Genomic DNA, 24,165 nt, shown 5'->3' with positions numbered 1-24,165 from the left:
CTCGCCTCACCCTAGTCGGGGCCTGGTCCTAGCTAGCGTCACGTCAGCCCTAACGCCTACAAGGACTGCAGAAATGGAACAAGGATGGCAATAGCCAAGGGACAGATGGATAACGTAGTGAAATCCTAGCTTATCCCCTGAGGTAGCTGTTCAGCCACCACCACCTCTGGGAAGCCACTGAAAGCTCGGTTGGATTTTTGAGAGCTTCCCGTGTACCAAGTGCTGTTGCTAAGCACCCCTAGAAGCCTCACACCAACCCGGGAGACAGATACCCATTCTACAGAGGAGGAAACAAGCTTGCGGGAGCCTGATTTACCTGACCATGCCGCCCGGAAGTGGTGCAGGTGCAGGCGAGCTGCCACTCCTACTTGGGGCTGCTCCCTGCACTTGGGCAGGAACTTTCTCCAGCTGGGTTTCTAGAACACAGTGCCCCTGTCAGTGCCAGCATTCACTTCTTTCTGCCTTCCAGGCTTCAGGGTTTACAAGTAGGGCTTCCTCACTGTGACGGCTGAGGCTGTCCCATCATTATTTCTTCCATAAAGCCTCCCACAGTGCCCTGAACACAGTAGGCACTCAGCAAGATGAACAGATGGCCGGTGCCTGGGCAGACATACCTCTATTCCCGTCTTTAAGTTAGCCTGGTTCCTTGGAGCTTACCTGTTTCTTCACCCTCCTGAAACCCTTTCTTCTTAGCACCTCTCTCATTTCTTCCATGCGGTCCTTGGACAGGGCTTGGGGGAGAGGACCACCCGTCCCACCTTGAACACGCTCTGGGTCAGCCCTTGCTTGGGGTCTGTTTTGTCACCTGGTCAGGGTCAGGTCAGAGTTTCGCTTGGAATACGGTACCTTGAGCTGGGTTGAGCTGGGTTATTCGTTCTCTAAGGCTCTTGTGGGAGAGGAGGGAGGCTAAATGACAGACTCGGGGTTTGTAAGAATGAAAGGTATCTATTTAAAGGGAAAACAGTAACAGAATTAGGCAGAAGTGACCTGCGGAGCCTAGGCCCCATGTTAAAGACAAATCTCAGCTCGAAAGTCCAGTTTAAGATCCCCACAGCCCCTGGGAACACAAGCCCCCTGATTCTAATGCCAGCTGCTGACTGCTTCATTCATCTGCTTTTTTGTCTTTTTCCATTTCTTCAGCATCTTCTGCTGTGGTCATTTCTGCTGTTCCTCCCAGTTCCCTTTGCTCTACTTCTGACTCTTTTCTGCTGGCTTCTGAAACTTTCCTCTCCAGTCCCTCCGACTCCTTTCCACTTAAGTCCCCTGAGAGTTTCTGGTCCAGCTCTGAAGGCCTCCTGTAAATTTCTCTCGATTCCCTTCTGCTCACATTTCCCGCTCTTTCTGCGCCTGCTTCTCCGGATGCTTTCTTGGCAACGTCTCTTGAATCTTGCCCCGTGGCTCCCAGCCCTGTTCTCTGAAAGGAACGGGCTCCCCCTACTTCTCTCTGCCCGTTTTCTTCTTGTCCAGTTGCTGTGATCCTCAGAATCTCCTGAGACAACTTGTCTTCTGTCTCTTTCTCGTTCTCAATTGGCTCTCGTTCCCAATGCTTCATCACCTTCTCAGGCTCGTTTCTTTCTCTTCTCATTGTTTCCTTCTCCCTTACCATCATGATCTTATTTTCCAATGCAATGGCCTCTTCTGAAAAACAGGAAATAGGAGGGAAGAAAAGTAAAAGTTTGTTCATCTCTGGGCCTGGGTGAACCTCAGCCTGTAGGGGCCTGTGCTTCTGAGAGATAGCACGCCTTTCCAAAAGCAGAGAAAGGGGATCATTGTTTCCTGAGCGCCAGCCCTGTTCCAGACATCGTGTGAGCTGCAGAGGTGATACCATTCGGTTGTCATGGAATTGCATAGTGTCAGTGATTCAAGTTTGCAAAGGACCCGAGACTGATGACAGAAATCACAGCCAGTGGTCACACTGCAGATAAATAAATGGCAGGACCAGAATTTGAACCCAGGACGGTCTGCCCTCGGAGCACATTCTCTTTCCCTACTAAAAATAACATAGGAACTGGAAAATCACAGAGGGGTTCTTTTCTCCAGCACCCTTATTCTGCATTTCTCTTTGTCCCTGGGAAACACATTCATCATTTATTGGGAGGTTCCCTATCAAAATATGAGCAGACTGTTAGCAGGAAGTTCAGCTGGAGAGCTATGTTTACGATCAAAGTGATCCTTGCCCCGTTTTTATGAGCTACAGAGAAAAGTCACAATCCCCTCCTGAGTTCCTCCATATTCTCTTTCTGGAAGCCCCTGGTCTCTAAGATGCCTACAAGCACGCCCCCCCCCGCCCCACCCCCACCCCAATACCCAAAGTTCACAGCAGGGAAAAGGCCTTCATTTGGTGGTGAAGACATGTGCAATGCTGCCGCCTGCTGTTCCCGGAGGGAAGTGCCAAGCAGTACCCGGCCGCTGGCCCCAGGGCCTTCCCAATGGGTTTTCAGGATACCTTCCCCGGCACGTGGCCGTGGCCCGCCAAGGGGATGGGAAGCTGCAAGGTGCATCTCCCCTTTCCCTGCTGTATCTCTTCACATCGATTGCCCCTGCGGCTTCTGAGAGCAGCTCTAAGGGCCTGTGGGAGCAGGGGCAGATTCCCTCCCTGGGGAGATCCAGCCACCATATGGCAGGCTCTGGATAATAAAGGGCTGTGATCTGGCTGCTTGGGTGCCCAGAAACCTCACACCCAGCTTCCTGCTGCTGCTACTGGAGGACTTCAGCCTTGGTGTCTGGAGGGGGCTCTGTCCTCCTGGGGACACGGAGCGCAGACCTGGCTACGTGTCACTGCGATGGAGTTGCAATGATACACCACCACAGAGGGGGAGGCAGAAAGTGGGTAGAAGTATGGGTTCTGGGCCAGGCTGCCTGAGACTGAAAGCCACGGTGGGACTTGAACCCTTCTGCCTCTGTGTCCTCATCCATAAAACCAGTAATACTTATTTCATAGTGTTCTCGAAGGGATCAGGAGAGTCAGCTCACATCAAGCCCTTAGAGGACGGCCTGGCACACAGGAAGCACTGAATGGAGAACAGCCTCTTTCATCACCCCACCCCCCTGGGGCCCATCCCTGCTGACTACCGTGGGGCCTGGGGTTCCAGCCACCTCCTCTTCCCTCAATCCTTCCTAGAGCTGGGGGATGGGCGAGGGGGGGTTTCAAGGGGGGGTTTCGAGGCTTCCCTGGAGGCCAGACTCCTGCGTGCCCTCACCTGGCCCCTGCCTTAACATGCCAGCCAGGAGAGCAGTGTGATGCAGCAGGGGACAGTGTGGCTCCAAATCAGACTGCTGTGTGACCCAGGCAGGTTACCCAACCTCACTCAGCCTCCACTGCCTCCCCAAAATAACCAGTAGCTACTCCTAAGGTGCTGAGGACTGAGCCAGATCCTTCCTGTCTGATGCTTAACCCTGTGCGGGAATGCAGGAAGAGCCCCCAAAGTGTAAGTGTGCTTACAGCGTAAGCTGCTGTCATTCTGCCGCTGTGTGTTCGCCCCTGCTATTTCCCACCAGAAGTGCCCTCCCCCTTCCTCCTCATGCCTAGAAAGCCCTTGGGCATCTTTTGGAGCCTAAAGCAGATGATTCTTCCTCTTTGGAACCTTCCCGCTCTCCCCAGAGACAGCCGGAGTTCTCTGCTGGTGCCCACAGAAGAGCGATGCCTCCCAGTCAGTAGTGCTTGCCCCGCAGGAGCCCATTTGCTGACAACTCAAATCGCCTGACTTCGCCCCCGGGCTGTGGGCTCCTCTGGGGCAGGGGCTGAGCCTCTGTCTCCCCCAAATCCCACACCTTCCCAGTGCATGGCAAGTGTTTAACAAATATCTGATGAATCAACTGGAGAAATACAGGGCTGGGCTCTCGGGGAACACGGTGTGGGCTCTGACCCCCCCCCCCCCCCAGATGGGCTGGACCGCCCGCCTCTCCTGCCTCAGGGAAGGCCTGGGGTTTGCAGAGGGAGGGGGGGCACCGCAGCCAGAACGCTCAGTGGGCCGTGCCAACCCGGCACTGGAGGAGCTGCTGGAAAGTGCGGCGGAGGACTGACAGAAAAGAAGGCAGAAGAGAATCCTGAAGCTACCTCCTGGCACTCACCTTTCTCCCTCTTTTCTTTCAGTGTCTCCCTGTAGTTCGTTTTCTTCAGCTCTTCAATGATACCCTTGTTGGCATCATCCAAGGCCTGTGGGTGGAGAGGAGCCGGTGAACTCTTTTTTTTTTTTTAATGTTTATTTATTCTTGAGACAGAGACAGAGTGTGAGCAGGGGAGGGGCAGAGAGAGAGGGAGACACAGAATCTGAAACAGGCTCCAGGCTCTGAGCTGTCAGCATAGAGCCCGACGCGGGGCTCGAACCCACGAACTGTGAGATCATGACCTGAGCTGAAGTCAGACGCTTAACCGACTGAGCCACCCAGGCGCCCCCCCGGTGAACTCTCTTAACCCCTGTTGGCACCAGCAGCTCCCTTTCTCCACCCAGGCCCCCTCCCCAGCAGGCAAGGCTCTGCACCAGCCTTGCCACCCTCCCTTGTCCCCTGGCTCCTCTGTAGACTCCTGCCCTGGGGCTAATTTAGACTTCCGGACTTGGAATTACCCACACTAAGTGGCAGGGGATACTTACTGCGGGGAACAGGGGATACAGGGGATACAACTGCGGGGAACTCGGACTTCACCTCCCTTGGGCGGAGCTGTGTATTTGGGAGCTGTCTCTGCTCATTCTGACCTCCTTACCAAAAGCTTCTTTTGGCTTCAGCCAGTGTAGAGTGGAAAGCCTCTAAGCACTCAGCAAGGCAGTGAGCCATGGAGAGGCCTCAGAAACACACCGGGGGTGGGGCTGGGGTGCTGGCCTGTCTTCAGAGGGGCTTCCGGGGCATCTGCAGCTCCCCCAGGGGCCTGGGCCTCAGCCTGTGTGCGTGTTGTTGCGGGCAGAGCAGCAGTAAGCACGTGGGAACCATCCGCAGAAAGACCACGGGCCTGGATGCTCCTGTTCAGCGTTGGTCTGCCCACTAGTACACATTCCTGCCCAGGGCTGCCAGTCCAGGAAGGTGAGGCGGCAGGGACCTGGTCTCCTGAGGTGTCACCTAGGGCCGAGACTTCCCCGTGCCTCTCATTTTCAAAACACTACCCTGCCTTCAAGGCGACCCCAGACCCTCCAAGATGGGAAAGCCCAGCCCTGCCTCCCGCCCTGTGCTCTCTCACTCCAGATCCCCTGGTCCCTGCAGCACTGGTCAAGAATAGGGATTTTTGTCTTAACCTTCCCACTGACAGCAAGCTTCCCGAGGGCCAGGACCATAGCTGTCACCTTTGGGCTGGGCAGCTCAGAGCCAGCTAGTGGTCCGCAAATATTTACTGGACTGAACTGTCAAGCTCCATCTGCAGGGCAATCGCACAGAAGGACATCAAGTGGGAGAAATCATGAGTGTGACTGGAGAGCTCTTCCTCTGGAGGGCAAGGTGCACATTTGGGGAGTTGACCCCCCAACAGAGGAAGAAGACAGCGGTATGACGGGCCTGAGCTGCCCTGGGACAGGTGAAGGGAGGGCACAGACTGCCTCATGGTGGACTCTCTTGGGAGCAATCTCCCCCTGACAGGAAAGGGGTAGTCCCACCAGGGTCCTCACAAACCACAAGCTCAACGTCCTAAAAAACCGAGTATATCAGGTCTCTCCTCTGCCATTCCCAGCCCTTCGAGTCAAAGCTCGTCCACTGACCGTCTAGGGTCCTCTGGCCCTACTCCTACCACAGTGAGCCACCCCGTGTACCCAGTCCCAGGACCTCTTCTCTGCCTCCCACAGACTCCTCAGTGCCCATGGCCTCCTGTGCCTTCAGAGCCCTCACCCCTTCTCAGCCCAGCCAAACCCTGCTGTCCTGGTCCTTCGAAGCCCAGAATGAGGCCAGCCTCCAACTGCAGCATCCTTGGCTGTCACTTCCCAGGGTCCCTGCTCCCTTTCGCGAGTGCCTGAACCTTCAATCTGGTCCCTAAGGCCACCCATGCCCTTCGTGGTACCCCTAGTTACCATGCCTGGCCTCTCCTGACCACGGGGGCAAGCTCCCCAAGGACAAAGCCCTGCTTTTTGTTGTTGTTGTTAAGTAAGCTCCATGCCCAGCATGGAGCCCAACTAGGGGCTTGAACTCACACCCTGAGATCAAGACCTGAGCTGAGATAGGAGTGCCTGGGTGGCTCAGTTAGTTGAGCGTCTGACTTCAGGTCATGATCTCGCGGCTTGTGAATTCGACCCCTGCATCGAGGCTCTGTGCCGACAGCTCAGAGCCTGGAGCCTGCTTCAGATTCTGTGTCTCTGCCTCTCCCTGCCCCAACCCCAGTCACACTCTGTCTTTCTCTCTCTCTCTCTAGAGAATAAACGTACATACATACATACATACATACATACATACATAAAAAACCTGAGCTCAGATCGAGAGTCAGACGTTCAACCAACTGGGCCACCTAGGTGTCCCGGGACAGGGGCCCTGCTTAATTCACACCAGCAGATGCTTACTGGGGTCCAGCCAGGTGCTTGCTGGTCGTAGCTCTGGAGTTTCAACACGGGGCAGCTTAGGCGGGCAGTGGGAGGTGGGGAGGCCAGGGGATTCATGCCAAACTGCCTGTGTTGTCGGTGCGCAGACCCTACTGAGGGTGTGTATTTGCCTGGAGTGGTTCTGGGAGCAGTGGCCAGCCTGATGCACCTGCAGCTTCCCTGGATTCCCCTCTGGTCTCTGCGTCCTGAAGCTTGCAGTCTAGGCCGGCACTATCCAACAGAAATTTCCACCACCGTGAGAATCCTCTAGATCTGCGCTATGTGGTACCTGCAAGCCACATGTGGCTACTGAGCATTTGAAATGTGGCTCGTGTGACTGAGAAACTGAATTTTACATTTTAGTTACTCTTAATGCGTTTTAATCTAAATAGCATGTGGCAGGCGGCCGCCTGAATGAGAGTGAGCAGTGCGGGTCTAGGCGTGGGAGGCTGTCACACTGTATTTCTTGTTGTCTCCTGGAGGAGGCAGCATTTTACAAACTGTTAAGTCCCAAAATCAACTGAGAAGATTTCAACCAGCATTAAAGAAAAAATGAAAACTGTAAGAGAATATAATAGGAAATATCAACATACATAGTAATGGGAAATATGTTTTGTAAAACGTTCGTTTCTGTTATTTACTTCAATTAAAAAAAGTTTTTTTTAATGTTTATTTTTGAGAGAGAGAGCAGAGCAGGGAAGGGACAGAGAGGGAGAGAGAGAGAGAGAGAGAGAGAGACAGAATCTGAAGCGGGCTCCAGGCTCTGAGCTGTCAGCACAGAGCCCAACACAGGGCTCAAATTCACGAGCTGTGAGATCATGTCCTGAGCCGAAGTCGGACGCTTAACTGACTGAGCCACCCAGGTGCCCCTCTATTGTTTATTTCAAATAGAAATAGGGGCGCTAAGCGTCTGCCTTCGGTTCAGGTCACAATCTCACGGTTCGTGAGTTCGAGCCCCGCATCAGGCTCTCGGCTGTCAGCGTGGAGCCTGCTTGAGATCCTCTGTCTCCCTCTCTCTCTGCCCCTGCCCCACTCATACTCTCTCTTAAAAATAAATAAACTTTAAAAAAAAGAAAGAAAGAAGAGTATCGGGGTTGCTGAATAAACTGACGTCAGTAGCAAGCATTCGAAAGCCACTATCCCTCCTAGAATGTGGCCTGCAGTTGGTGGGTAATAAATACCTGTGGACTGGCTAACTGAGGGGCTGAGGGGCTGAGACCCACCCACCCCTTCCCACAGCCAGGGCCCAGGGGGGTGGGCAGCTCACGCTGATGATGGCTTGCTGCGCCTCGTTGTTATGAACCAGCTTCGCTCTCTCCAGGGCCTTCTCAAAGTTGCTCACGGCCGACTCGAAGTCTCTCAGCTTGACTGGAAAGCAGGGAGGAGGCACGGCACAGGTAGATTGTGACACTGTGTGTTGCACAGTGCAGCTGCCTGGCTGCTTCCGGGGTCAGTGAGAAGCCCCAGGCCTCAGGCAGCATCACTGGCCAGCACCACCCTTTCCATCACCTTCCTGGGCCATCTCACCACTAAGGACCAGAACCTAGGAGCCTGAGTCTTGGACAGCAGGCCATTCAGAGAGGTCAGAGAGGAAACTCCAGGGCAGTGGGACAACCCCATCTTCTCCCAACTTAAGATTGTTCCAGAAGTGGAAATCCATATTTTAAAAATGTTCATTAAAATTGTGCAAAAACGCTGCGAAGGCCACGGAAATATCAAAAGGCTGGATGCGACCCACGGGCCAGCAGCTGGAGTCCAGCCCCTGCACCTGCGCGATCTGAACCCAGAGAGGAAGTGGCGCTGTCTGAGCTCACTCACCCAGCTCGTTAGTGCTGGAGCTGGAACCCAGTCCCTGACTGACTGGCCAACTCCCCAAGGTTCTGAGCCTGGAATGCCCAAAGCCCAAGCTCTGCCCGCAGGGCTGCACGGCCTCTAGAACTCGGTGGCTCCCAGGTGGCTGCATCTGATTTTTTCCATCCCAGAGTGGGGAAGCTGAGAGGGGCCCAGCGGCCCTCGGGGGCAAGTGAGTCAAGAGTCAAGAGTCGAGAGTCGACTCAGGGCAATGTCAGCTCTGATGGGTACACTGCATTTCCCCTTGAGCTTATACCATGACCTCCTAAGAAAAGGAAAGAGTTCTAGGAAAAGCTCCAGTCATCACACCTTCCCCCAGTTTAAAGCTTCCACTGGAAGTTTCTACCTATATTTTTAGGGAAGAATCTGATTTGTAAATGAGGCCCATGAGGCCCTGTGGATCTGCCCCTCATCACCCCCACCCCCGGCCCCCAGGGGCTCCAGCTGGAACTGGTCTCCCCCAGCTTCTTAAATCAGCCGAACTCCTAAATGCTTCTAAATGCTGTCCCTTTGGCTGGAAAGCTCTGTCCTCAGCTCTCGGAGCAGCTGGTGCCTTCTCATCCTTCAGGTTTCTGCTTAAAAGTGACTTCCTTGGACATGAAGGCAGGAAACAGTTACCAGTGGTCATCCCTACTGTATGCCCAACTTGGTGCCTAGAAGGTGCCAAGGAAGTATTTGCAGTACGAGTGAGTGACTGATGATGCCCTTGATTATAGCACCTGCTGCATTTCCCTCCTCACTGGGGATCAGCTGCTCACCTGGGGCAGGCACTGAGCTCTGGTCGCGGCTTCATTGCGTCCTAACCCGTGACCTGCAGCCATTTCTTTTTCAACTTTGTGTTATGAAATATTTCAAATATACACGAAGTAGATGGAGTAGTTTGATGAGCCCCCACTACTCACCCAGCTTCATCAATGATCAAGCTACCACCGATCTTGTTTCATCTATTCCTCCTCACCCCTGCCCCTTGCTGGCTTGCTTTTTACGACTTCATTGAGATGTGACTATCATATTATAAAGCGCACCATTTGTAAGTACACAGTTCAGTGATTCTTGGCAACTTTATGGAGGCGTGGGATGATCCCCATGACCCACTTTCAGAATACTTCCGTTACTCTGTAAAGGTCCCTCAGCAACCTGCTGAACCACTCAGTGCCTCGTTTACCCCTACCCCTCCCACCCACTGTCTGCAAAATGAGGAAGATAACACCTTCATCATTGGCTCACATGGTGAGTAAGTGCTAGAATGCATGTGCACAGAGCACCAGGGCTGGGGGAAGTGGCGCTCTTCTGACGATGGCACAGTGCTATGCTGGTCTGTGGCCGAGCTCTTCGACGGCAGGGCCAGCTTCCGGGGTGCCCCGAGCTCTATCTGAGCCTAGCTTAAAGAAGGCACTTACCACACGCTGGGCAAAACGGAGGGGTTTATCGTCCACCCTCTGAGTCAGAATTAACCTGGCCAGACTAAGGGGCACCTGGGTGGCTTAGTCAGTTGCGCATCTGACTTCGGCTCAGGTCATGATCTCACGGTATGTGAATTTAAGCCCCGTGTCGGGCTCTGTGCTGACAGCTCAGAGCCTGGAGCCTGCTTCAGATTCTGTGTCTCCCTCTCTCTGCCCCTTCCCCACTCGTGCTCTGTCTCTGTCTCTCAAAGATAAATAAACATTTAAAAAAAATTTTTTTAAACAAATAAACATTAAAAAAAATTAACCTGGCCAGGGATACATTGACGGTAAAGCTTCTGGCCATGGCATGGCAGTGGGCCCTGAGGGCTGGGAAAGGTAGGGCAGTCCTCTCTGTGCCCATACCTTGTGCCTGTGCCACCAGAACGCTGGCGTTCAGCTGCCACTCGATGTCCCCTTCTTCCTCAGCACACTGCTGGGACTTCTCCCCGTAATGCTGGGCCTGCCAGGCCTGGTCCAGCTCCAAGTAGCAGCGGCCGATCTCATGGAATAGCCAGGTCTTCTCCAGCGTGGTTTTTGCCAGAGGGATCTTCTCCTCCCACCTGGGAACACGAAGAACCAGGGTCGGCTCTTTCCACCCAAACCCTTTACTCGGCCACAGGAGGCCAGGGCTCCTTCCCGGGGCAGAACAGAACTTGTGCTCCAACTACCAGCTCTTTCAGACCCGGGGATGGAGCCATAAGCGTTAAGATATTTTCAAACTAACAAAGCTATTTTGGTACATTTACGGAATCGAATCTGATACAATTGGAGATAATGTTTACAAACTTGGGTTTCAAATAACATAGGGGCACCCAGGTGGCTCAGTGGGTTAATTGTCCAACTTCGGCTCAGGTCATAATCTCAAGGCCCCACATCGGGCTCTGTGCTGACAGCTCAGAGCCTGGAGCCTGCTTGGGATTCTGTGTCTTCCTCTTCTCTGCCCCTCCCCAGCTCATGCTCTCTCTCTCTCTCTCTCTCTCTCTCTCTCTCTCTCTCTCAAAAATGAATAACCATTTTTTAAAAATCTTAAGGGGTGCCTGGGTGGCTCAGTCACTTGGGCATCTGACTTCAGTTCAGGTCATGATCTCACAGTTCATGAGTTCGAGCCCCACATGGGGCTCTGTGCTGACAGCTTGGAGCCTGGAGCCTGCTTCAGATTCTTTCTCCATCTCTGCACCTCCCCTGCTGGCTGTCTCTGTCTCTGTCTCTCTCTTTCTCAAATATAAAACATAAAAAAAATTTTTTTTATCTTTAAAAATAACATAAAAATAACATTGAAGAATCTCATTAAGTATACAGAAGACAAAATCAATACCGAGAAAAGATTAGAGTAAAAAAAACTCGAGACCTCAATAAAGTAAGAGCAAGATTAGAGTTAATCATTGTCTCCAGGGGGGTGAGATTGAGTAGTTTTTCTGCTACTTTTCCATATTTTCCAAATTAATATTTTAACAATAAGCACAGATTTACTAGAAAACATTTTCTTTCTTTCCTTTTTTTTTTAAAGTAGGCTTCACACCCGGTGTAGAGCCCAATGCAGGGTATGAACTCATGACCATGAGATCATGACCTGAGCTGAGACCAAGAGTCTGATACTTAACGCACTGAGCCACCCAAGAGCTCCTAAAACATTTTCTTATAAAAAGATGCACATGGATGGGTGAACTCTCAAACTCCTCCATCTTTTGGCACATAGACACCAGGGGCCATTCAGGAAACCAAGTTGCCTGGAGCACAGGGTCCTGGTGAACGAGTCTATTTCGATCCAGCACTGAGCACCGGAAGGACAGCTGCTCTCAGGGCTAAGTGAATGGGCCCGTGGAACCTCTCCATGCAGGCTGGTCTCCAGGCGGGCCAGGCTCTCTCCGGAGTTTCCCCGGGGCTGAGCTGCCCCATTGGAGCAGATTGTTGGCCTAGGGTTGCACATCAACACTTCAGTGATTGGGTCACCTGGAGAACTCAGCCTCCCTTCCCAGCGAGTCCACGTTGACTTCCCAGAGTCACAGAAGAGCCTCAGAAGAGATCCTCAAGGTCAGGCAGTTCCTGAACTTGCCCAAGGTGAGAACCATCTGGAGGGCTTTGTTAAAACCAGGTTCTTGGGCTCCAACCCAGACCGGTAGAATCAGAATTTCCAGTGCAGAGACAGGTATTCATATACCTGTACTGCAGGGGATTCTTGTCACTGGGAAATTTTGAGAAGATGCTGATTCCAGCCAATTAACAAATGAGCCTCAGAGCTTACAAAACGGCTTGCCCCTGGTCACCTAGCAGAGCCTGGAGCCAAACTTGGGTCTTCTGATGCCTCATTGCCTGGCATGCTGGCCCCCGGCTGGGAGTCTGGTGGGAAGTGGGGAATCCTGGCCCGAGGGTGGGGCAAGGACAGCCCTGAGCACTCACGTGTCGATGGCTTGCTGGAATTTCCCAACTCTGGCAAAAACCCTGCCGATGTTGTCAAGGGCTCTTGACTTAGCATCAGGAAGGTCACTGTGGGGAAGAAGCAGAATAAGTTGTTCACTAGAAGTTGGCCATTCTTCGAGCTGTAGGAATTGAAAAGAAGCAAAGACAGGGCCTCTGGCCTCCAGGACTCGGGTAGGGTGGGTTGGAGGGATGATATCCAGGAGGAGAGGCTGTGGCACACAGGCCCTCTCGTGCCCTGTGGCCACGAATGAACACCTTTGGAATCTTTCCAGAGAATAATCACTCAAGAGCTTACCACATGTCCTTTGATGCAGCAATTTCCCTTCTAGGAATTTACCTGGAGAAGGGCATTCTTTAAAGCACTCTTTATAATGGTAAACATCAGAAATAATCTAAACCAGTGCCCTAGTGCTGGCAATTTTTGTGTATAAAAAAAAAAAGTCCCTCACATATTAAGTTAAAAAGCCAGATTATAGGGGCACCCGGGTGGCTCAGTCGGTTAAGTATCTGACTCTTGATTTCGGCTCAGGTCATGAATCTCACAGTTTGTGAGTTCGAGCCCAGAATCAGGCTCCATGCTGCCAGCATGGAGCCTGCTTGGGATTCTCTCTCTTCTCTCTCTCTCTCTCTCTCTTTCTCTCTGCTCCTCCCCTGCTTGCTCTGTCTCGCTCTCAAACTAAATAAATAAACCTAAAAAAAAAGTCAGATTATAGGAGCATATACTAGGTCTATTGCCCTGTTTGTGCCAAAAATAAACATGCAGGCCTGAGGCACGATGCTGTGCCCCTGGCCTGACGATGGAGGAAGGAGCCATGGATGAGTTATGTTCAATGCACGGAGTACAAGTGTAGAAGGTGGAAAAGGCTGGAAACAGATTCTCCCTAGAGCCTATAGAGGGAGCACAGCCCTGCCAACACATTGGTTCTGGCCCAGTGACAATGGCTTAGGACTCTACCCTTCAGATCTGTAAGAGAATGAGCGTGTGTTATTTTCACTCACCAAAAAAGAAGTGAATGAATAAAAAGTGGGCATTTTTTAAAAGATTTCCTCTCTCTTTTTTTTTTAATAAGGTTTATTTATTTACTTTGAGAGAGAGAGAGAGAAAAACAAAGAGCACAAGCATGCGTGGGAGGGACAGAGACAGGGAGAGGGAGAGAATCCCAAGCAGGCTCCACACTGTCAGCACAGAGCCCGATGTGGGGGTCAAACTCATGAACTGTGAGATCAGGACCTGAGCTGAAATCCAGAGCCGGATACTTAACCGACTGAGTCACCCAGGCACCCCTAAAGATTTTATTTTCAAGCAATCTCTACACCCAACGTGGGACTTGAACTCAACCCAAAGATCAAGAGTTGCATGCTCCATGGACTGAGCCACCCAGGTGCCCATTTTTTGGCACCTAAAATGAGCACCTGGGTGGCTCAGTTGGTTAAGCGTTCGGCTCAGGTCATGATCTCATGGTTCGTGGGTTCGAGCCCCACATCGGGCTCTGTGCTGACAGCTCAGAGCTTGGAGCTTGCTTTGGATTTTGTGTCTCCTTCTCTCTCTGCCCATCCTTTATTCTCTCTCTCTCTCTCTCTCTCTCTCTCAAAAATAAATAAACATTAAAAAAAATTTTTTTAATGGGCATTTTTAAAAGAAGTTGAGAGGTGGGCGCCTGGGTGGCTCAGTCGGTTAAGGGTCCGACTTCGGCTCAGGTCGTGATCTCTCGGTGCATGAGTTTGAGCCCCACGTCGGGCTCTGTGCCGACAGCTCAGAACCTGGAGCCTGCTTCTGATTCTGTGTCTCCCTCTCTCTGACCCTCCCCCCATTCATGCTCTGTCTCTCTCTGTCTCAAAAATAAATAAACGTTAAAAAAAATTATTTTTTAAATAAAAAAAAAGAAGTTGAGAGGATGTAAGTCTAACTATTAACAGTGATTACCCAGGGGAAATGAGAGTATGAGGAAAACTATTTATTTATCCATATTGTTTAAATTGTGTACAGTATTCCTGTAACAACAGAAAAGAGAGTAAGATATTTCCATAAAGAAAAACACAATTGTTCCCCTTACATTGGTTCTTTACCATCACCACCATAAGAACACTCTGATCTGTCAAAAACTTCCTCCCCAACAAAGAAAATAAGAAAACCCTCCTCCAATGCTCCCGTCACCCCCAGCATCTCCTCCCACTCTTTCCCTCGTCCTCACCCAAGGCCCTGCCATCCAGCGGGCTCCTGTGTCCCCCATGACACTTGGCACCTTGGACTCATTCTCCCCAGTGTGAACAGAGCCTGCCTTTCAAACATGCACATCTCATCAGGCCATTGCTCTCCCCGCAGAAACATGCACACAAAAGCACCGAGTTGCACTGTATTGCTGTGCATGATGACAAAAATGGAACATCCTGCATGTCTGCCCACAGGGACACAGTGCAAGAAAGTACGTTGTGTGCTGAAATTCCTTTCTCTGGAGCCATTTAAAGGACGAGACCCTTTCCAAGGCACATGCTTTTTAAAAACCATAAAAACGAGTTGCTTTTGTTTTGAGAATCCTAGGTATGTGCTTATGTACAGAAATACACAGGTAAATATATCGCAAAGGGGCCAGAAGGCCACATGTCTAGATGACCCCAGGGAAGTGAGGGGGGTGTGGTCCTGGGAGTGGGGGAGGAGGGGGGTACTTCCAAGTTCTGCTCTCCGTGCCACAGAGCTATAGACCAAGTACCACACTCCCACTAGTACTTGTGTAAAAACAGACTCGGCCCTCAGTCCTCTTCAGCATGGGATCTAGACTGCCACTCCCCATAGGTCCTGCCCCATCCCCCACAGCTTCCACCCCTGCTGCTTCTCTCTCTCCACCTAGGGTGCCCTCCTCCCTCTCCGCTGGTCCACTTGGCTGACCTGTCCTCTCCGAGGCCCCCTCAGCTCCCGCCGGCGCTCCCACCTGCCTCTCCTTGGACCTTCACCCACATTGTGCACCTGCTGCTCTGATGGCACCCCCGGTGGCAGCCTCCCCTTTCTAGAGAGGGTGCTCTGCTATGGTGTGATGAATGAATGAATGAATGAATGCTAACTTATTCATAATACCGTGTAACAAGAAATAATAGCAAAGATAAAGCATGCAATCTAGAGTGTCTGAAGGGAGAAATGAGGGCTGGCAGGCTCTGGAGGTGGGAGGCACATGTGGGGCATTGCTGATTACAATGAGGGAGGACCTGAACTCATAAACAAGACTGGAGGCCCCTTCATGGGTGTTAAAAAGGGCCTAACATTATCAAAAGAACACCTCTATTTGTTTAGCCACTTGGCGTGCATTTATCACATGCCCACCAAGTGGCAGCTGCTGGAAAGGGAAAGGGATATATGATAGTCCCTTCCAAAGTCCAAGAGGAGCCAAGATCCACATGGAGTGTGGAGAGGGAACATTAAAGGGGGATTTCTATATCACCCAGGGGACACACATTTAAAATTTGAAGGGGGTGGTGGTGCCTGTGCCTGAGTGGCTCAGTTGGTTAAGCAGTGGACTCCTGATTTCAGCTCAGGTCACGATCTCGCGCTTCAGGATCAAGCCCCACATTGGGCTCCACAGTGACAGTGCATGAAGCCTGCCTCTGATTCTCTCTCTCCCTCCCTCACTCATGCTCGCTGTCTCTCAAAACAAATAAACTTGAAAAAATTGTCTTAAATAAACAAAATTTTGTTTTGGGAAGGAGGGAGCTGATAAAGAAAGTGCTGGCTAGAGAGAAGGAAGTCCTCTTTAGGGGCTGCAGGAACAGAGCCACAAGGTGCTGGCTGAGGCCCAAGATGCCCAGGGGCCTGGAGAGAACTAGGTCAATTGGGGCCAGGACAAGTCAGGTCAGGAAGGGCAGACCAAGCTGAGCAGAACTGGGAGCTGGAACTTCATCCCGACCCACGACTGGACTTGTTTTGCACAGAAGGGCCAGGTGGGCTCCAGGAAACCCAGGATGGAGGAATCAGTCTAGAAATGAGGAGGGTCTGGACTGAGCTGTGGGAGGGAAATGGAAAAATACCGAGGAGACAGGAAGAAGGAGGCCCAGACAAGACGTAGGCTGGCTGGGCATGAGCACGGAAGGGAGGGAGGAATCTGAGAGGCTGCCTGGGCTCCTTCTTGGGGACTGAGTGGCCAAGAGAGCCATCCCTGCAGACAGAGAACCCTGGAGCAAGAGGTTGGGGAGGAAGATAAGGGGTTCCACTTTGGACATGTTAAATTTGGGATTCCTGTGGGACACCCAAGTGAAAATGCCTGGGATTCGGATGGCTATGCGGGCCTGGGGCTCGGGAGGGAGGGGTGGTGAGAAGCAAAGGTAATAAGTAAGTCCTCAGGGCCTGGGAGACAGCTGGATTCACGGCACTGTCAACACATATCTCATTTCATCCTCATAGTCCCTGAGTCGGTATTATTATGCCTTCATCAGAGATGAGCAAACCGAGGAGATGAGCAACTTAATCAAATCCACACAGCCTCGGAGTGCCAGAGCCGGGAATCAAACCTGGGAATCAAACCCGGCCCTGTCTCCAAAGCTGCTGGGTTGTTTTCTACTTCCAGAACAGCCGCTATGGGATACTTCTGCTCAGCACGCAAAGGCCAGTGAGAGATGAACTGGGAACGAATAGCACATGGGGCTCCGGTGAGTGAGGAGAGGGTGGGAGGCAGGAGCCTTCAAGGAGTATGGTTTGACCCAGGGGCGCCGGGGTGGCTCAGTCGGTTGAGCATCCAACTACGGTTCGGGTCATGGTCTCATGGTTTGTGGGCCCCGCGTCGGGCTCTGTTCTGACAGCTCAGAGCCTGGAGCCTGCGTCAGATTCTGGGTCTCCCTCTTTCTCTGCCCCTCCCCCACTTGCACTCTCTCTCTCTCTCTCTCTCTCTCTCTCTTTCAAAAATAAATAAACATTAAAAGATTTTTGAAGAAGAAGAAGAAGAAGAAGAAGAAGAAGAAGAAGAAGAAGAAGAAAAAGAAGAAGAAGAAATAGGGTTTGACCCAAATGGAGGAGTGACAGGGAGTGCTATGCAGAAGTGGGTTCACAAGAGGCCTTGGGTGCCAAGTGAAGGCAGGTGGTTTGAACCTGCAGACAACAAGGGGCCAAGGCCAGTGTGTCAACAGGGTTAGAAGGGTTGGGGGATGAAATGCAGGTCGCTGGAGGTGAGGTGTGGAAGCAGCTGGAGGCAGAGACAGCCGAGCCCCTGACCTGTGACCGGAAATGGATAATGGGAGGTGGGAGAGAGTCTCAGACTGTGGGCAAATGGGAACCGAGCAGGGGAACGTCATGGAGGGCTCTACAGGTTAGATTCAGGATGACTGGAAACTGATGGCACCTTGAGAGGGACCCTCAAGTCTTGGGAAGAGCTGATAGCTGGTATTCGTACTATTATGGATACCTGGCATTGTCCTGAGATCTTTACATGGACTTCTGCATGGTTTCTTCCTTCCCCCCTATCAGGAAGGGGCTACTGTTATGCCCATTGACAGAGGACACCCGGCTGGGACAGGGGAAGTCCCTTGCCTAAGGCCCCACAGCTGCGGTTTTGGCTGCGAGATACAATTCCAAAGCCCAGGTGAGGTGGACTCTAGAGCCCCGTGCTCTTGGTCAGCACCATAGTTTCCAAGACCCTGCTCGATCTGACCCCTGCCATTTGGCCTGGCTTCCTCTTGGTCACTCTTCCCCTGGCAATACTCTGTGCTCTCCAGCATCAAGCTTCCATTGGCCTCCTTCAGGGTCCTCCCACAGACCAAGTATGCTCCCCAGGGCCCAGTCCTATCCTCCTGGAATATACTCCTCATAGCACTGGGTCCTGTACTTCTCCTTTGTGACACGTCCCACAATTACCATTTATTAGCTATGTCATTTTTTTGTTTTACATCTGTAGGGAGATGACCCTTATTTTGGGTCACTGCTGTGTTCTTAATGCTAGCAACATGTGGCAAGTCTGGGGTTCATATATGCTTGTTGAGATGATTTAAGAACAGAAATACCCTTGGGGCACCTGGGTGGCTCAGTCGGTTAAGCCACCCACTCTTGATTTCGGCTCAGGTCATGATCTTGCAGTTCGTGAGATAGAGCCCCGAGTCTGGCTCTGCACTGACAGTGTGGGGCCTGCTTGGGATTCTCTCTCTCTCTCTCTCTCTCTCTCTCGCTCTCTCAAAATAAATAAATAAAAACTTAAAAAAATAAAGAATAGAAATACCCCTCAGAGCCAAACCTCTGGGAGCTTTCTGGCATCTGGGGCCACTTCCTTCCTCTTTGTGGCGAAAAAGCTGACAGTCTAGGTCCGCCTCTTAGCCTCGGTCCTAGGAGCTCACCCTCCAGCAGTCCTGGCAAAAGGCCAGGCACGGCCCCTGCCCCCCTCGTCTTCAGGCCCACGGGCCTCAGCCGCTCAGCTTTTCCTGGACACTCACTGTTCCTTGGCGATCTCCAGGTCCTTCCGGTGGCTCTGCAGGGCTGCGACCATCTGCCCCAGCTCAATCTGGGCGTTCCCTATGCAGCTGTACAAGTTTCCAAGCAGCTCATCCTTGTTGGGCACCTCCTCTTTGTTCCATTCCAGCACCTTCTTCAGCACCTTCTCAGCCTTCTGAAGGCTCCCTTCAGCATTGCCGCTGCTCAGCACTAGGAAGGGGAACAGGGGACATGGAGGCGGGAGCAGCCTCCTCAGGCTGAGGGGAGAACCCACCTCCCCACAGGGGATACCATCCACAGGCCAGCAAAACCAGGGTCTCAGCCCACAGTGCTGCATTCCACCGCCTGGCAAAGGCCTTACCCTTCCAAGAACACTACCCACACATGTCAATGTCCTCGAGGCTTTTGAGGATGTAGCGGGCTGTCTGTGAGGGCTGCCGTTTGCGGTCTCGCAGCCATTTCTCTTGCATCAGCTTCCGGTCCCGCTCCCTGGCATAGATGGGCTTCTGCTGTCTCCAGAAGTTACTGCGGGTGTCCAGGTAGTTGATGCCTGTCATGATGAGGTCCTCCACGGTCAGGCCGTGCTTGATGGTGCCTTTGATCAGGTCTGGGGAGAAGGGTGTGAGGAGAAATCAACTAGAACAGGCATGTAAGGGAGCTACCTCCTCTTGGCTGGGGATCCTTGCTGCGGGGGCCCCTGTGGGGCTCTCTGTTTTGAGGTGGAGAAAGCAAGGGCACATAGGTGACAGAGTAGCTCTATGTGGACCCAGGTGAGGCCAGAGCCCCCTTTCCAGGCACTCCCAGGGTGCCGAATTCAGTGCACAGGCCTCTTATGGCAAGATAGAAGGAGCTAGCAGAAGGCGCAGCTGGCGGATAGCTTTCTGAAAGGACCCCAACCCGCAGGGCTCCCTTATTTCAGGTTGTGTCCTCTGAGAAGACTAAGTATGAATGCACAACCTGGTCCAGGTTACCAGTGCCAAGTGATTCCCCAGGTGCCAGTGGGTCAGTGCAAGCTGGGAGCCGGGGTGGGGGAGTGGGGGCGTGCCCAGGCTCTGCCCGCCTGCCTGATCCAAGGTTAGAGCTGGTAGCAAAACTGCAGGGCTTCTTGGGGATAACTTTCAGGCTACCCCTTCCTCCACAGAAGATCCTCTGGAGGGAAGGAAGTTTTCAGGCCTCTTTCAGAGATGGGCCAGCAGCGAAGCTGCTGGAGACACAGACCTGCAGGGCGTTCTGCAGATGCCCTCAGGAAGTCAGTTCTGGAGAAAAGGCATTTGACTCAAGGATGAATCCTGCTTAGGCTTATCAGCTAACGGCAAGACTCCCACCCTCCCATTTCATTTCAAGGCTCTGCCCTATTTTCTGCCACCGCCAGCACAGTATGGTGGAAAGAGCGCTGGACCTGAGGTTAGGAGGCCAGCCTCTGGTGCCAACTTTGCCATGAACTTGCTTGTCACCTTGGACAAGTTACTCCATTCAGGGTCTCTCTTTCCTTATCTATAAAAGGGGGGATTAGACCAGATGAGGTTTCAGAACACTCGAGTACTAGTATTGGGGGATTCCCCCCAGCAAGTCCCAGCTAGATTCCTTTGCCCGTTGTACAAATTGAAGGCTCAGAGGATGCCCCTCCAAGGACCCACATCTCTGGTGTTCCCTCGCAGGGCACCATAATGCCAAGAGCACTGGTTCTGCAATTGGACGTCTTAAGGTTCAAGTCCACTGTTTACCTATGTGCCACCTTAGGTGAGTTACTTAACCTTTCTGCACCTGAGTTTCCTCATCTGTAAATGAGAACGCTAGGAAAACCTGTCCATAGGAGCATATCGGCTCATGTTACACGACAGGCTCTGTCTCCCGCTCGTGCATTAAGCACCCGTCCCAGATTTCTTCTGCCCCAAGTTCCCTGTCGCAAACAAAGTGTCTGAAACCTTCATCCAAAAGGAGCTTCTCCAGATACTCCTTGTCCACGTAGAGCTCGCCCAGGAGCTGGCGGACAATCTTCTCACTCTTCAACGAGCCCTTCCGCTTGGACTCTATCTTGGGGTGGTGTACGAGGTGTCTCATGGGATGAGGCTTCTGCTGGGCTTTCATACTCTGGGAAGATGGAGTGACACCCGACAGAGCCTCAACAGGGATCACAGAGTACCCAGTCATGGCCCCAGAGTCTATGATCCCAGACATCTCCTCCAGGGCCCTCTCTGTGCACCCAGAACCACGGAGTGTGTCTAGTCTGGGAACAAGACCGCTCTGGGGCCGGGGCAGAATCCCATGGCCGCCCGTGATGGGCAGGAGCTGACCGTCCCCAGGTAAGAAGGCCACCGAGACCTGTGCTGCTCAGGCCCATGTGGGCTTCTCCTTGGGCAGGCTGTGGTGTCAGAACCAAGGCCCTCACCTCAGCCTGCTTGCTCAAGAAGGAGACGTCCCCTTTGTTCTTCAGCTTAATTGAAGAAGGACCTGCAAGGAGAGAAGTCTGGCTCAGGTCTGCCAGGCCCTCAGGCATGATCTATCCCCTACTTTTATGTAGAAATGGTTGCCTTTGGCAGGGGGTGGTGGAGGTTGTGGCAAAGCTGGCTCTGAGTGAGCCCAGCAGGTTAATGGTACCCGGGTGCTTGGAAGGAATTACAGCCTCCTAAGAGCTGGGCACCCCCCTCTAGCCCAAGGCCAAGGCCGCCAAATTTCCAAAGGAAGGCAGTCCCTAAGCACTGGAGGAGCTCTCTATCCCCAGGCATTTCCACACTCTGCCGCCCACCCAAGGAGGCAAACTCGTGCTCTCCTCCTGCCACCAACCTGCCACCAACCTGACAGGTAAGTCCAGTCCTTGGTGCAGATGTGGTAAGAGAGGAGGCCAGGTCCTAGGGCAGGCTATGCTCAGAACCCCAACCTACCCTATGAAACCAGGCCAAAGACAGGCCTAATGTGAACAGCCTTCTCATCTGGCTTGGAGGAGAACCAGAAGTTGCAGAGCTGAGCACAGTGGCTCAGGAGCTGGTCCTCTGGGTAGACAGTTCCTAATCTCCAACAAAATCAGCAGCAGCTAAATCCAAGCATGCTCCCTGCAGGCCTGGTGGTGGCCGCTCACTCGTATCTCCAAGCCTAAGGATTCCAAGAGCCTCCCTGGATAAGGGCACAGGTCCAATGGTCACTCACTTCCCACTGAGTTGTTGATGGCTTCCTGGGCTTTCTGAATTCCAACTTTGAATTCTCGGTCAGGCCGCAGCTTGTAGCCTCGATGATAGAACACCAGCGCAAACTCAAAGTCCCCCATGGTGTACAAGGTCTCAGCCTTTTGTAAAATCCCCTGAAATGAGAGAAGTCAAACTGAGGTGGACAGACAAGGCTTTATGGGACTTAGGCGTGGTGGAACAGGGAGGGTCCTGGGTTGAGGATCCAGGTTGGGATGCAGGGGCAGGTAGCTAGATAAGTGACCTAAGGCGAGAAAACGGCACCAAACCCTAGGCAATCTGGTTAGCCTAAGTCCTCCCACCCATACGTAAAGTCACCTTACAGAAAGTCGGGTCACCCTGGAGCGAAGCCTCAGCATCCTGCAGGGATTTCTCCAACTCTCCCATCTTCAGGAAGCATTTGGACCGGGCAACCAGGCAGTTCTTATCTCCATTCTGAAGGTGAAGAGCCTAAGAAACGAACCACCCAGGTCGACAGGCACCAGGCAGCACGAGGTAGAAGCGGGACCGGAAAGGGCCTCCCAAACCCTCCTGCCAGGGCTTCCAGGGGATTCCTCAGGCCAGCAAACATGTCTCTGGATCTGATCAGACCAGAAGCAGCATAACACTGATCTTCGCTCCGCCAACTTGACTGTCTGCACGTAGCTCCTCTCGGACAAGGTCAAATCACTAGCTGTTGTGGAAGCGACTGGCTGAGAGAGATGCAGATACCACTCTGTGGATATATGGAATTTCCCCCAAAACATCTCGGATTCCTCCGGTCCACTCAGGTGACAGAAGCTTAGGAATTTTTTGCACCTACTGAGTTCACCTACAAACCTCAAAAGGATGCACTACACTCAAAATACATTTGTGAGGCTAAGCACTCTGAAGGCTAATGAAATGAGTTTTAGGACACCTGCCACTTGAGGCATCCATTCCCCAACTCTCTCTTCTTTACTCCCTTATTGAGAAGGAATCACTATTTCAGGAGATCAAGATGAAAATGCCAGCAAAACTGAAACTGTGATTTGGGGAGTAAGGCGAGAATGGAACACTTCCCCCCATGTCCTCTCTTCTGTCTGAAATCATCATAGGTGCTTTGACGTACTGTCCTTCCTGAGGCATCAGACTGTACTCACACCTTTCTAAGACCTACTTTTTACAGGAAGCAACTACTGGCTTTTCCCGAAGAAGGCTACTTCTCAACCAAAGCTATTTTCCCTCAGGGTGTTCTTTTCACTCTGCCTGAGCTTCTCTAGGATGGAATGCGATCCTGAAAGAGGAGACTGGGTGGAGGCAGGGATCCTGAACTCAACCCTTCACCCATCTGGCCTACCAGTTCTGGTTTTAGGGTGTGGTTGGTGAGCCAAAGGGACAAAAGACTTTGGGTAGCAGTGGAGAAGCTTGACTTTAGGGGGAGTCTTGGGACTGGTTAGAGGGCTATCCTGCCACTCCCTTTGGAATAAGAAGGATTGGTTGTAAAAGAAATTGTGGTAAGAACATCTAACAGCTTACTTGTGAGGGAGTATGTATGGTGGTTAGTATCTAGTCCTGGAATCTGACTGCCTGGGTTTGAATCCTTTCTCTTGCCAGTTCAATGAATCTCGGACATGTAATCCACTTCTACATCAGTTTCCTCGTCCATAAAATGGATTCATAACAGAACCTCCCTCATAGGGTCATACTGTGCTTAGCACCGTAGGACGGGGTGGATCGAGTCATACTAAGGTTATGTATAATGCTAGTGATATACTGACCATCTGTGAGCAACTGTGTGCCAGAGATTGCACCACTCGTACATGCAGCCTCCAAGGGTAATAAAGGCTGCTCTGTGGAAAGAGGCCAGTGAGTCACAAAACATTCAGCAAAAAGTAGAAGTCCCTGTTAATGCAGAGAATGGTTATTAACAGCAGAAGGCAAGTGAGAATTGGTAGAAAATGGCCAAGCGGTGCCAGTAGTGCGTCAATTAGGCACAAATGAATCATAGAAACAATAGGGTCCTCCAGCACCACGGGAACCTCAGTGTCACCGGGAATTAGAAGGGGTGATGGGTAATTGGTACGTTCAGAGCGCGACTCACGTTGCTGAAGCTCTGGGCAGCTTTAGAGAACTCCCCGCACAGATACAACCGCTCGCCTTCCGCCATGTAAGAGGGAAAGGTGCTTCGCAAGGTGTCAGCTTCTGGGTCCGACATGGTGACCGCATGCGGTGACGCCGAAGCAGAGAAAGGGAGGAAAAGAAGCCGGAGAACCTGTGTGTGGCGTGTAGAAGTCCCGTCTCCTAGCAACCGGGAAGCGTAGAGGTGCTTCCGGCCCCTCCCCTCGCTCCTTAGGGGCGGGAGTCCCCGGGACAACCGCTTCCAGCGTGCGCATGCGCCGGCCCAGCAGCGCACTGGGTGAGGGCGT

General features: G+C 52.3%; 1 protein-coding gene across 3 annotated transcripts; it reads right to left on the bottom strand.

Moving 5' to 3' along the window:
- Positions 1–929: 929 nt before the first annotated feature.
- ODAD4 (outer dynein arm docking complex subunit 4) lies at positions 930–24,121 on the bottom strand. 3 transcript variants are annotated; one of them, XM_042916337.1, is made up of 13 exons: positions 23,841–24,121; positions 23,518–23,589; positions 22,097–22,228; positions 21,744–21,894; positions 20,989–21,050; positions 20,525–20,690; positions 18,982–19,206; positions 18,602–18,809; positions 12,182–12,268; positions 10,148–10,344; positions 7,756–7,856; positions 4,072–4,156; positions 930–1,638 (listed from the first exon to the last, which is right to left on the bottom strand). In XM_042916337.1, the coding sequence occupies exons 1-13, from the start codon at positions 23,952–23,954 to the stop codon at positions 1,103–1,105; spliced, it is 2,136 nt and encodes a 711-aa protein (XP_042772271.1). In that variant the 5' UTR covers positions 23,955–24,121; the 3' UTR covers positions 930–1,102. The 3 variants fall into 3 exon arrangements, with proteins under 3 accessions (XP_042772271.1, XP_042772272.1, XP_042772273.1); XM_042916338.1 differs by lacking the exon at positions 23,518–23,589 and having other exon boundaries at positions 23,841–24,117; XM_042916339.1 differs by lacking the exons at positions 930–1,638; positions 7,756–7,856; positions 23,518–23,589 and having other exon boundaries at positions 4,073–4,156; positions 23,841–24,030.
- Between the last annotated feature and the right edge of the window lie 44 nt (positions 24,122–24,165).

This window comes from Panthera leo, chromosome E1 (assembly GCF_018350215.1).
Source record: "Panthera leo isolate Ple1 chromosome E1, P.leo_Ple1_pat1.1, whole genome shotgun sequence".
NCBI lineage: Eukaryota > Metazoa > Chordata > Mammalia > Carnivora > Felidae > Panthera > Panthera leo.
The sequence above is the reverse complement of the archived record's forward strand: the minus strand, read 5'-3'. Positions and strand labels throughout refer to the sequence as shown.